The 13,699-nt window shown below is 48.9% G+C and overlaps 1 protein-coding gene across 1 annotated transcript in view; it reads left to right on the forward strand.

The window, feature by feature from the left end:
- The first annotated feature begins 838 nt into the window (after positions 1–838).
- The window catches only part of HSD17B12 (hydroxysteroid 17-beta dehydrogenase 12), a 74,975-nt gene continuing 62,114 nt past the window's right edge, over positions 839–13,699 (forward strand). The window contains 1 exon segment of the mRNA XM_042814097.1: positions 839–1,262. Within this exon segment, the coding sequence (XP_042670031.1) occupies positions 839–1,262 (424 nt within the window).

Raw genomic sequence — 13,699 nt, forward strand, 5'->3', positions numbered from 1 at the left:
GCAGGAGAGCTAATGTTGTGTGGGGTTTGCTGTAGGGTAGAAGGAAACCCGGGGACAAACTGTCTCCTCTTAGACCTGCTGTAAGTGCTGTATGATAAAGGCGAATTTCCAAACTTAGCCATAAAGCTGCAGGTCAGCCAGCAGGACGGCGGCTTGTCCCAGTTCCCACTGCAGGCTGTATAGAAGCTGAGTGTTGGATCCGATGGGGTTTGAATCCTACCACAAAAACAATGGCTGTTCTCAAGGTCGGGAGCACAGCTTTCTGCTATGTGGTTTTGAATGGAAGAGTTATTGTGTATCTATTTATGTAAAATGGAAAATGTAAATATATATATATATATATATACACACACTTTTCTTTAATAAATCTACGAAACGAGTCAACCTTTGTTTCCGTTCAGTGTCTTCGGGTTTGGTCCCCTTTTCATTCAGCGACCCATCGCTGGAACCGCGCCAAGGCCACATTCTGCGCAGCGCAGCGCCCGTAGCGCATCGTGCCCGGCTCCGAAAAACGATCCCTGCCCTAAGGGCGCTCTTTGGGGTCCCGCGAAAGACGCGGTGGGTGGGGGGTGGTAAGTGGGAGAGACGCTGTGCGCGGGCAGGGAAGGGGGGGCCCCCCCACCAGGTGCGGAGGCAGCCCGCGAGCGCACGGAGGGGGAAGGGAGAGCCTGGGGACGCGCTCGGGCCCGAGGCGGGGCTACGGCATTTTATGAATGGGCTCATATGACGTCAGGAGGGGCGGGAGGAGAGGTTCCTCTTATCGCCAATCCCGCGGGGCCCTCGGAGCGGAGGGCCAACCGGAGCGCGTCCGCCGCGTGACGGCCATCTCCCGCGGCCAATGGCGGTAAGGGAGCGGTGCCGACCACGTGGGGCGCAGGCCGCAAGTAGTACGGGGGCGTGTGGCCGCGCGCTCCCTCCCCCCTCCCTTCCGGCCGCGCTAGAGGAGGGTGGGCGGGGCCGACCGCGTTGCCAGGTTACCGCGTGATCGAGCGGCCCTTCAGCCAACGGCAGCGCGGCGGGGGCGGGAGCGGCGGCGGCTGCGGGCCGGCGGTGGCCGGGAGGGTTCAGTCCCTTCACGGCCGCCTCCGCAGGCAGCATGCTGGCTCCCGCCGCGCTGCCGGCCGCCGGCCTGTTCTACTGGGTGGGCGCGTTGGGCGCCCTGTACGCGGCGGTGCTGGGCGCCTTCCGCCTGCTGAGCGGGCTGCGCGTCTGGGTGCTGGGCGGCGGCCGCGCCGTGGGGCCCCAGCTGGGCGCATGGGCAGGTGGGTGCGCTCCGCGGGGCGGGGGGGGGTCCGCGTTCTGTCCGTCTGCGCGTGGGGGAGGCGGTGTCGGGGCGTCGGGGGCGGGAGCGGGGCTTTGAGGGGCAGCGCCGGGACTCGGCGAGGCTGTGGGCGCGCTCGGGACCGCCCCGGTGTCCTCTTGCTCTCCGCTCCCCTGGCTCCGAAGCGCTGCTGAGCGGGGGCAGCCGGAGCGCTGTGGGTCCTCGGAGCCCGACCGACGGTTTCCTGCCGCCGCTCCGTCCCGGTGCTCCGGCGGCGCAGCTCCGGGCCGGGGTGCTGCGAGGAGCCGGCGCGGCCGTAACGCGCGGGGCAGCTCCTGTGCGTGGAGCTGGAAGGGGCCCTGCTCAGAACTCGCTTGTCTCTGTACGGCCCCTCCTGAGCGACCACAAGGAGTTGCGAAGTTCTGTGCCGCGGCACAGCGGCTCGGATCGAGGCCGCTCGTAAGCCGTCGGGCAGCGGGAAGGCTGGCGTGAGGTTTGTGCAGGCAGTGTGAGAAACTGCGAGCGGTGCCTCTCAGACGGAGTCCTTAGGAAGGCTCTGATATGAACTTTTTTCCTGCCCGGTAGGGCAGCGGGGCAGCCTGCGGGTGCTGATGCGCTGTGGGCCCGCAGCAGTGTGGTGGTGCGGGGCACAAAGGGCCCAGCCAGATCTTATCGTGGTCCCTGCGGCAGCCGAGGAGGATCCATACGTGGGTGGACATCGGGCAGTGAGCACCTGCTCCTGGGAGGCGTGAGCTGATGTTCTGGTCAGATTAGTTATGGTGTGACCGCAGCTAGCTAAGGCCCACGCCTTCCTTCCGGGTAGGGAAGTGGAGTGCTGGTTGGTAGTGTGGCTGGGAAGGGCCCCCAGCTCCTCTCTCTGCTGTGCACTGCTGTGCCAGCCCTGCGCCTTCGTGAGGCACATCATATGGAGCTATGTGCTTTGTTGTTCCCCAGCCACGTCTTCAACCAGTGTGGAGCCCTATGAGAGAGTTCTCTGTTAGTGCTGCACCCGATGGCTGCTGACAGAAACGCTTTCTTTCCCTTTGTCACAGTCACGATCTCTGAGCATGAAAGAAGAGGCACACTGGCACAGCTCAGTCCCCACTGCTGTCACTCCCCCTCAGAAGCTTTGTGACCACCGCTCACCCCTTCCTGCCTTCCGGCCCTTCTGTGCTTTTGGGACTGATTTATGAGTTCTTTCTTTGTTTTCTAAGCGGACTTGTGGTTGCATGCATGCAATTGGCTGTGTGCTGTGTCTGGTTGCTGGTGCTTAGGAAGAGGGGATGTGAGGAGGAGGAGCTACTTGAGCCGGTATTGTACTCGGGGAAAATGAAGTTTGTGCTTCTTTAAATAGCAACTGTAGTTACAAAAGGGTTGTTTCTCCACTATGACACAAATGTTTGAAGGTCTGTGTGGGGCTGTGCTTTTTTCTTCTCCCCTTGTAGCTCACACTGGCTTGGTTTTGGTTTCTCTTTAGTGACCTGGGTTGAGTGGATGTTGTCCCTGTATGGGATCTCTGGGTGCACCTTATGAGAATACACTGAACTTTGGGTCAGCTGCTCCACAGCTTTAATTTGCCTCATAAATCGATGGCAGAAGCTAAGAATAATATCTTCCTTCTTTGTAAAACAGTTTAGCTAAATAAACCTCGGTAGGAGTGTGGTGCCAGGGAGCGCTCTGGTGGATGCAGCACAATGAGGCCATTGCCCTCCCCTGCTCCAGCCAGGCAGGTCAGAAGGTGGAGGTTCTGAGTAAACGGTGCTGAGCTGGGTAGATGTAAATCATCAGCTTTAGGCATTCAAAATACTCCAGTACTCCAAGTCAGAGTGATCATTGATGCCATAAGATTTCTAAAATCTTGGTTTTGTCAATTACTTCATCTTTTTTTCCTCTCTTAAAGTGGCAAAGATTTTAATGAGGACTTTTAACTGGAAGCCAGGTTTGTTTCAGTGAGGCTCTGAGCACCCTGATCTAGCTGTAGGTGTCCCTGTTCATTGCAGGACAGTTGGGCTAGATGGCCTTTAGGGGTCCCTTCCCACTCAAATGATTCTATGATTCTAAAACCCCAGTTTTCTTTCAGGCCTCGTGATTCCTTAGGACAACGTGCTCTTCTTCCCCACTGCCTTTGGTACAAACGAGTACAAAATAACGAGCAGACATTTAGTGATTACAAAACGTCTGATAGCAATGATGCTTTCTCATGTGGTGAATACAGCTGTACAGTTGTATTGGGGCCAACAAATGTTTGCAAAGATGAGCTTGCCTTAATTAAGCTTCTTGGAGATTTTGCAAAAATAACCAAATGTGGGCAACTTGCACTAGATTTCTTAAAAAAGTATCTGTAAAAGGTCATTAATCAGAGTGGCGCACTCAGCTGCCTCCAATTTTGTATAGGTTGCTTTTAGCCAAAATCCCCACACTCAGCACTGACCCATTCTTTTCCTGCATAAATGCTGAGCAGTAACTTCCTCCATCAGCAGCAAGGATGGGTGAGCACTCTGCCTGCTCTTGCTGGTTTTTTCTTCTTAATGTAGTCCAGGCTTTGGTATGCATAGTCTGACATCTGAAAATAGCGACTTCTGGGGGATCACTAAGGAAGATGTGGAAGACAGAATTAACTGGGTGCCCAAGCAATGAAGTAGGTGTTGATCTCTCTTAGCAGTTGGGTTCAAGAGCCAAGACATGTCAGGTGATTCCCAAGCTCTGGTTGACAAGGAAGCAGAGCTAATAGCCAGCTCTAGAAAGACCTCAGCTGTCATCTTATTATCATTTCTAATACAATGAGATGCTTATGGGAAGATGAAGTGACAAGCTGGATACTGTGCTTGTCAAGAGTTTGAGTTTGATTCCATGTAGAGGAATTTGCTTCCTGTAGTCCCTGGAAACTGTGCACTATAAAACGGACCCCAATCCTAATGAGGATATTGGGGCAACCATAATGAAATCTCTCAGACGATAGATTATTTTAGTGGTAATTGAAGAGGTCTATGCAGAGGACATTGGCTGTAGTCCTGGCTGGAGTGCTCACCAAGTGCCAACTGGTTGGTACCTTTGAACAGCTTTCGCAAGCACTGTCATTTTCTCAAGCTCCTTAGCATTACGTGAAATAAAATTCTGCTACTGGAAGGGTGTTTTCCTTTGTTTGGTGAAGAGAAATTTAAATCACTGTTGCACAAGTGAGTGCAATCATGCTTTGCAGGCATTTGGTGCTACGCAACTAGTTGACAGACCACATCGTAAATCTGTTGCAGATGAAAGCAGCCAGTCCAGTACTGTGCGTGGGAAGGGTGTAGGTAGTGGTGAAATGAGGAGGGATTCAGCCCTCTGTTAGCCCTGCTCGCTGCAGGGTGGGAGAGGAGGGGCTTGGAAAACTCCTGGTTTTCTTGCACCTGAGTGCCTGGCTGCTGTGGGCAGAGCTTTGCGGCAGTTTTCTGTTCTGTCATTCTCTAGCAGAATCCTTTGCTCAGGGATTTGTCGTCTTCAGCACTTTAGATCTGTGGCAATATTATTATTTTTTAATGCTTGTGTTTCTGGACCCTGTGCAAACACTTCTACACTAGTTGAGATAAAGCATGGCACTTGTCAAGCCAAAAAGTAATGCTGAGAACATATGAAAATGCACCAGCTTACTTTTAACCCCTGGTTGTGACAGCTCAAGTCAAATTTTCAGACTGGAGCATGTACTGTTTTCTTGTATGGTTGTTTGCAAGATGTTTGTGTGGGGTTACTGCACTGAATGTGCCAGCGGCTTCCATGGGGCTCGATGAGTGCTGTGCTCCCAGTGAGGTCGGGCAGAGCTGGGTTCTCTGACCCTGTGGCTCCATCCTTTCCTGCCTGTGGAACCTTGACAGCTCCTGGCCTCTCAGAGAGGCTCTGGAGTCTTTAACATGGGCTGCTGCTTTCGTACACCGACGTCTGTCTGCTTCCTGGGCAGAATAAAGGAGTGAACTGTACTCTGTCATGTCTTCTACAGTTTTGCTGCCTCTCTGCTTTCAGCTTTTAGGTGTTTTACTCCACACTTGCTGTTACCGACCGTTTAAAATGTCTGCTTGGTAGCATTGCTCAATGCTTGTGAAACTCTCCTGCTTGCACACGGCTGTGGGAGGAGGAGAGGCAGAGCGAGCGCTGAGCACCAGGAGCGCACCATCCCATCCCCGAGCTGCTGCCTCCCTGTGGACGAGCTCCTGCAGATCGCTGCCGCTCTCATCTTGGCACCTGCTCAGCCTTTGTGCTGGTGTGCAGAGCCGCCTCCGCTCGCGGCATCAGCCAGCTCGTCGTCCCCAGCTCAGAGCTTAACCCGGTGCGATCGCTTCCCTTCTGCTGTTTTTTTCAGATACCATTTTTGTTTTTCAAGTGAAATTCTGGGTGCAATTTTTTCAGTAATGCGGATCTAGTGTCACTGAGGAAATTTAATCAGAATACGAGTGGGCTTTGCCTTATTTAGCAACAGTGAAGGACAGTAAAAAGCTCCTACTACAGCTCAGGCTGGAAAAGAGCCGTATGCACACTTCCTTGCAGAGATTCCAACTTACTCCTGTGCCCTCAGCAACAGGCAGTGACACCTGAAGTCCGGGGTTTGGAAGCCTCTGGTGTAGCAGCATAGAACTGGAGGTGAGAGGCGTCCAGCAAAGCAGAGGCTGAGGAAATGGTGCTGTTCTTTTGCTGCTTGTGCTTTTTTCGCTTTTGTAGAATCATAGAACGATTTGGGTTGGAAGGGACCTTTAAGATCATCTAATTTTAATGCCCATGTAACTCCCGCCCGTGCAACTCCCACCCAGCTTATCTTTTCCAGAGCCCTCTTGTTATTCACAGTTGCTTGTCCCAAAAAGGCTGGGAGATGCCCCTGTGGCTCAGGTTGAAGCACAGTCTCTGTGCAGTGGTTGCCTTCTAATTGATGATAAGCACCTTGGGTTTGAGAGCTTTATTTGTTGTTGGCGGTGGTTGTGTGTTTTTGTTGTTGCTTTTTTTCCTACCTCCTTTCTATTTGTCTCTTCTTGTGCAACTGTGAGTTAAGATGTTGTGGGAGCATATATCCCATCAGTCATGGCAGCTCCTGCGGACAGCTGTGCCTCTGCTTCTAGCAGGACGCTGTACTTACTGGGCAAGGGCAGGGCTGGGGAGCTGAGCTCTTGGGATGTTAGCCATATAGACTTCCCAAAGGATTTTCATGTGTGTTAGAAGACTGCCACCAGAGCGGAAGGGAGAAGTGCTGGAGTGAGGGTGGAGGAATGAAGAGCAGGATATTCTCAATGGGGTGAAGGCTTATTTTATTGAAGGAAGAAATTGGTGCAGTCTCTCCCATCTGCCCCAGCAGCTTTCAGCCTGCATAGCAGGGCGCAGTTCATTGCAGCTCTGGAGTCAGGTCTCTATCAGGAGGATAGGACAGCAGAGCGTCACTGAGCCTTTGGAAGAAGTGTCTGTCCCATCAGTAGCTGAACAAAACTGCAGTTGATTGCGTTTCTTGGTGTTCCTTTCTGTCCTCAGATAATCCAGCTGTATCCAACCCAGTCTCTGGCGCTCAAAAAGGAACCTGCACTCTGCTGAAGTTACGGCTGTGCTAAAAGCAATGTTAGCTGTTTTGATACCAAGTCTTTACATTAGCCTATTGTTTCAGTAGTGCTCATTCTGTCATTGCATCTCCATCGAACCTTTTGGTACTCCATACCTTTGTATTTCTTCCCAGATTCTCCTCGAAGATCTTCCATCCAGTGGGTTGTTTCTTCATCTTTGTTGATTTTTGCCAGCTCTAGCTTTTTTTTGGCTGTTTGCTCCAACCTTGAGGGCCTTGTTCATATTCCTTTGCACTTCCTGTCCTGTGTGATGGCAGCTCATAGGTGAGGTATCATCAGTCTCAAGAAGCCAGTGTGTGGTTTAACAGCATGCCTTTCTCATCTGTTTGGCACGGGGAGAGGAGACATTAGATAGAGAGCTTTTCTCCTCCTTGAGCTGGCACTGATGTTTGCACTGTTCTGTCCCGGCTGAGGAGTCTGCCCTGCAGAAAATTGCTTGGTTTTGGCTGCTTGTGGCCCTCAGGCTGCTTTGCTGTGGGTCAAATGAGCTCCAGTGCTGTGGCAAACTCAGCAGCATCATGAAACTGTGTTGAGGAAGTCACTTTGACTTAACTTCCTTGGTTCACCAAGAAAGAGGTGGATTTTTGAGCTGCCAGCTGTGCAGAATTGTGGCAGGATCTCACCCCAGCTGGAGCCTTCTGTTTCATGCTGTCTCTGGTTGTGGTTAAAAGTAAAGTGTGGAAGCTCTGATACAAAACACTGCCTTGCCAGTGTACGAAAATAATTTATTTGGTAAGGGAAATATTAGTGTGACATACAAATGTAGTCCAACTTGTTTCAATCGCCGTGGGTAAGCTTTGGATTGAAACTGTCTCTTATACAGTAATCCAGAATGAGTCGGTGGGAGCTGCAGCAGCTCAGGAGACTTGCTGGCAGCCTTGCTCCTATGGGAAAATCTGGGGAGGCTTCTGCCAGGGGAAGAAAATACTGTGAGTTTTCAAGGGCTCAGAGTGAAATATAGAAGGCATCTGTGGCTGTTTCTTTATTTAGAGATGGGAAGGAAAAGGGAATGTCGTCTGAGCTTTTCCTTGAGTCTTTAACACAAACACTTATTGCGAGACAGAGCCGATCCAAATAAAACACTCAAGTATTTCTAAAGCGCTTTAGCGTAAGTCTCCCCCTAATGTTTGATGCTAAGATATCAAGTAACCTTCTAAACTGATTAATTTGGGTATATTAACATCATTTAACATAATTCCCCCCCCCCCCACCCCCCCCGGGGGGGGTTGGAAAAAATGAAAGAAAATTTTATTAAGGGTATGAGGTGGAAGAGACGTCAGTAATCGCATTGTAGATTGAGCACTGTACGTATCCTAGGGCCAGAAAGCAGGCTGGCCTTCCCGCCTGGTTGGTCTGCACTGCTCTGCCTCTGTCTTTCAGCTCCGAGCAACCCCTTTTTATGAATGGCAGCTTTAGCTCGATTGAGCCAGCTCTGTGTTCCTGCTGGAAAATCTGCGGGTAGAGGGTGCTGGCGAGCACCTCAGTGATCCTTCTGACAATGCGGAGAGGAAAGACTTTTCCGAAAGGTGTGGTTTGAGCTTCTTTCAGCTTCTGCTCAAGAACTGCAGTGCACAAATGCAAGATAATCTGATGACTTCTAATTGGAACAAAGCTGCCGTTGCGTATCGGTTCCTAGAGCATAAGCTTAGATGTAAAACACAGGCTTTAAGCACAACACTGCAGAGAGTCTCTTGCTTTTAGTTGAAGGCAGGGTGTTTTTAGAAGATAAGTTTAATGGCTTTTCAACAACCTTAAACCCGGATTTTTTTGTATGAGCCGTCTGTGTGAATTGATCACTCCTCATCATCATTAGGTAACTTCTATTCTAAAGACTCAAGAAATTAAGATTCTACTTCTTTTACTTCTCTACATTTTTAAGACTTATCTCTGTAATATCTTGGCAGCTGAATAAAGGCTTGCCAGCTACATCAGCTTTATCTGTGGTTGCCATTGCATCTTTTTAACAGCACATTATCTCCTAAATATACTCTTAAGCCATCTTTGTCTATGATAACACGAGCAGCTATTTCCAGTGTGCCTGAGAGGGCTTTGCTTTTAGCAGGAGTAACAGCCGTGTTCAGAGGGAGAGATAGCAGCAGGCCGAGAGCTGTTACTGGGATAGCACAAAGATGCTCACCAGCCCCTCCTGGAATGCAGAGCATCTGCCAGTGCTTCCTTCTCCCTAGGAGCACTGCTGTAGTGGTTGGTGGCAGCAGGAGGGCATGAAGCTGCCTTTCTGGGCAGGGAGAAGTGAGCAGCCTTGTACCAGGCGTTGGTCTTGAGTAGCAACAGGCAGCTCAGGGGATCTCGTTTGCTCCTTTCTGTGTTTGGAAACTGGAAATGGGATGACCTGAAATGTTGGATCTTCCCACTCGGTGGGAATAGCAGCATTGCATTTTACTAGAAGATACAAAATCTCTTTCACAAGAAGATACCACTTAACATATGCTATTGTAAGTAACCATCTGGGCTAATTAGTGTTCTAAAGTCTTTGTTCTGTTGCCTCATTGATGTGCGAGAGACTTACCTGTAGTCATCAGACAAGTTTCAGTCCCACTTGTACTGGATAGGCTGCTGCAGTTTGATAGGTGTGCAGTGGGCTGGCCCTCCTGCTTGGGTGCTGCAGGTACTGCCAGGTCTGCGTTCCTGCCAAGCATTCACACTGCTGTGGTGTTTCCTGTCTCTGCATGCAAGGTTGTGTGAAATTCCCACGTACTGCTCCCATACAGCTCTTCGAAGGCTCTGCTTGTTGAAATTCCTGTGCTCCAACTTCCCGCTGGAGCAGGTTGTGTGGTTGAGGCACAATCTTTGTCATTGCTTGTGCTGTTCTGCAAGTCCTTATTTTCCTACCTCAGTGTCCCTAGAGCAATTGCAAACTTCTCAGTGTACAGCTTGTTTTAATGTTGCTCCTAGCCAAAATGAATAAAATATCACTGTCTTCCTGCCTCAATTTCTGCTCTACTTTTGAGCAGTTGGGATCTCCAAGAGAGCTAAACTCCCTGTTCTGCATATGGCTTCTGAATGAGGTTTGTCTGTAGCCACATTCCCTTTTCCCCAGGTAGCCTCCAGACTCTGAGTTCTACCTGAATCTGTGTCCCCACACATGTATTGGGTGGGGAGGAGGTTTGTGGCAAACCCAAAACCACCATTTTTGGAGATCAGAATTCAAACAGGAATAACTTCTGGTGTAGGTGAATACCTCCTGGCTTCAGGAATACCTCCACTTTTGGAAAGGGGCAGGTGGAGTTTTGATTTATGAGGGATTGGTGCAAAACCTACCAGGTTGCACGTTGTGTTATGCAGAGGTCCCTATGGCTACTGGGGAAACCTAAAGGGTGCCCAGATGAAGGACTGAAAAATCCTTGTTCTACTTCAGTACAACATTTTTTTTTTAAAAAAAGGCCATAGCATTTCTGGAACTCTTTCCATTTCGAGAATTTTTAGCTGTTGAAACAGTCACCCAGCAGCAATGTGTCTTAACGGTTGTCAGTTATACACGAGAAGGTTTTGAAAGATCTCTAAGAATGGAAATATCTTTTGGAAGGATTAAGCTTTGAATTAGCTTTGTGGGCTTTTCAAAGTCCTCACTGGAATTCAGCAAGGAACTCGAGCTGCTTCATGTTCCGACTGAAAATCAAGAGGTCAGAAAATCCCTGCACAGCATTGTGTAACTTCTTGTCATGCACAGTGCAGGGCAGGTGTGTGTGCTGAGAGATGTGCACACATTTTATCCCTCCGTGTATAAAATGTGATTCTTTTTTAGGGTATCTGACACGAGAAAGGGTTATTTCTGTGTGTAATGTGCTGGTGCAGAGTGGAAGGTGGCAACACGGGGTTATTATATTTCTTATAACGTGTTTTAATACGGCTTGAGCTCTCAAGTGAAAGGCTCTGGGAGAGCCCTTGCAGCTATTGCATCACTTGCCAAAAATAGAATCTGTGCTGCATAAGGCCGCTTGTCTGCAGTGTGGCTAGGCTTGAGAAATTAGTGCTTCTTGTGAATGATGTTCGGTCACTTCTGCTTCTCAGCTAAGCAGGTTTTTAGTCTAAATTTTGAGGCAAAATGAAATAAGAGCTTTTCTTTTTCTGTCCCTGGGGGTGGGGTAGGTGTGAAAGTAGCGGTGTCTACAGTTCTGTCTGCAGCTCGACTCTAAAAATACATTTTTAAGCTTACTAAAACTACAACCTAAAGGCTCTGGTAAATATATTATTATGCTGTAATTTTCTGAGGAAGGAGAGAAGAAGAATCTGCTTTGTGCAGCACAAAGTACTCTACCGCTCTCATTGAAATTTAGGAGTGTGTTTTGTTTTTTTTTAATTGCAATTATGCAATGCAAGCAAAGTATAAAACTAATCTAAATTCTTATGAAAAAACAAATCCAAGTCCTTTCCCCTGAAAATAGTAGATATGTTCTCTGGTGTTTTGTTCTGAAGTCTCAGTCAAGCTGTACCAGCAAGGGAGAGCGTTTGTATTCCGGTGGTGTTGCTGAACCAGACAGGTCTGCAGCACAGCGTTTTATTTTTAGACTCTGGGTTGCCATTTTTATCCTGTAAAAAATATTCATCAGCGTCTGGGTGACAGGCCATCAGTTTTTATAAATGTGTCAGACCACGTTTTCTCCACCTTTCTCTCTCTCCTTCTCCTTTTATGTCCTGATGTACACTATTCTTTTTCGAGGGGGGAAAGGAGAGGGGTTGCGGGTTTTAATTCATGCATTGGATTTTTCAATTCACAGATCTTTAGCGTCACCCGGTTCATTCATCTTCTGCACTTGGCTGCTTACGCAGCTTTGCTCATTGTCTGTCATGGGTGAAGTGCTCCGATGCACGGAGCCGAAGGTGCGGGCAGGGGGAAGCAGGGCCAGTGCTTCACTGATCTCCTTGGTTTCCCCCTCCCTCAGTGCACCCCAAACCACACTGGGGTGGCTGCAGTGATGCAACTGAGAAATGTCTCCAACATGTACCTAACGTCGTGTATGTGTATCTATATATCTACACACACATGATAAAGGTATAGAAAATTACTTCCTGGTTCTCCTTGCAGTATACCTGTAGAGATCAGGTGATTCTTAAACACAACTGGGGACACAATTCTTCTGGTTTGGGATGCGAGGAGGTAGCTGGTGCCTGCTGGAGGGAGCTCTGAGCCAAGAGGCTTTCGGAACATTAGGCAGCAGCTCTCACTGAGCCCAAACCTATAGCCCACGTTTTCGGTTGAAGTCAGAGTGCCGTGTGCTGCCGCTGCTTCCTTGTGTGCTGGATTTGGATCTTCCATAGCTTTATGAAGGAATTTCTTTTTGAGCCCTTGAAGAGCCTTCCAGGTTGGCAGGCAGCTTGAGACCCCAAAGTGGGACAGGAGCTTGGCTTTGAGTGGCTTTCAGCTGCTTACGTGTGCTCAGTGGAGGAATGGTTGCGTAGGAATGTGGCAGACAAGGATCAGCTTGCTGACCTGAGTTTGCTCACGGCCCAGTGGGACCTGCCTGGAATGGCTGTGGGTCGCACAACACTGAATACAAGCGCTGGGAGACCGACAGTGCTGGGTGAAACCAGGGAAAGTGGTGCCAGCATTCTGTCGATAACTGAAGATCTGAGTCAGCTCTGTCCTGATAAGTTTGGGTTTATTCATAGTTCTGAAAGCTTCTGAGATCCTGGGAGCACTGGTACCCAAGATGGCTTGTTGGGACAGGGGCAGGCTTTAGTGTTATACTGGTTAATGATAGGTAGTCACAAATGGGAGAGCAGTAAATGGGTTAGAGTGACTGGTCATGTATTTTCCAGCTTAAAAATGTGGATTTGGTATGCTTAGACTGTACATAAACACATTGGTAAGCTTTCTTAAGTAGTTGGGGGTAAGGACTGGATTTCCATCTTATTTTAAAAGCAGTGTACAATGAGACCTTCCTAGGGTGGTTCTTGGGTCCAGTAATGCATCTTTGGTGTATGGGCACATGATACACATAACATGTAGGACAGCTTAGATGATCACCTCCCTATGTATGTATGTATGTGTAACTAAAAGGTAGCTTACAGATTGGCTTTTTCAGTTTTCTGCTGCACAAGATAGTACTATGAATTTCTCAGGGTTAAAACTTGTCTTTGCTTCTACACAGATAGGTAGCTAAACTGATTTATGATGTTTGTTCCTAAAAATCAAATTTCCCCTTCTCATTTTGCATACTGTGAATTGTAAGCTTTAGGAAAGTGGCCTTGTGGGAGCAGGTAGAGCGATAGGTGGTATCCCAATGCAAATGAAGTAGCCCATGTATTTCAGATTTTGATCTTCTTTGGCTGAGTTTGAAATCACTTCTGTAAATAAGAGATTAAGAATATGGGCCATATGATGTGCTCTGACATGACTGGTCTGAGTATCATGTGCATACATCTGGCTGTTCTTGGGCAGAGATGAAGGTGCTGAGTGGGACACTGCAGCCGTGGCTGAATTTTTGATTACTCCAGAAGGCTGCGGAGCTCGGTGGGGAGGACCAAAGGGTTCTGCAGGGGATGGCATGAGGTCTGGATAGCAGGCTCAGCAGGCTGGTTGATGGGGGGGGATGAAGTGTCTGAGCAGCTCTGCAAGGTTGGAGGTCCAAAGGAGCTGGAAGTTTAAGGAAAGGAAAAAGCAAGTCTTGCCAATCACCTCCTACAGCGACACTTCTCTAGTGAGTGCTGTGCTTCCCAGTTTGCTTATTTTTGGTACATTGTTGACGTACTGATGTTTCTACTCTGACTTGCATTTGAAATGAAGATGTTAATCCTGAAGATGGAAAAGGAGCATAATTTTGGTATTTAAAATGTATTTAATGATTTTAAATTCATTTTTCTAACTGCAAATGTCTAGTCAAAAGACATTCTGATAGACAATAAGGAG

The sequence above is a fragment of the Centrocercus urophasianus genome, unplaced genomic scaffold (assembly GCF_019232065.1).
Source record: "Centrocercus urophasianus isolate 14NV4802_14NV808 unplaced genomic scaffold, USGS_Curo_1.0 seq_14, whole genome shotgun sequence".
Lineage (NCBI taxonomy): Eukaryota > Metazoa > Chordata > Aves > Galliformes > Phasianidae > Centrocercus > Centrocercus urophasianus.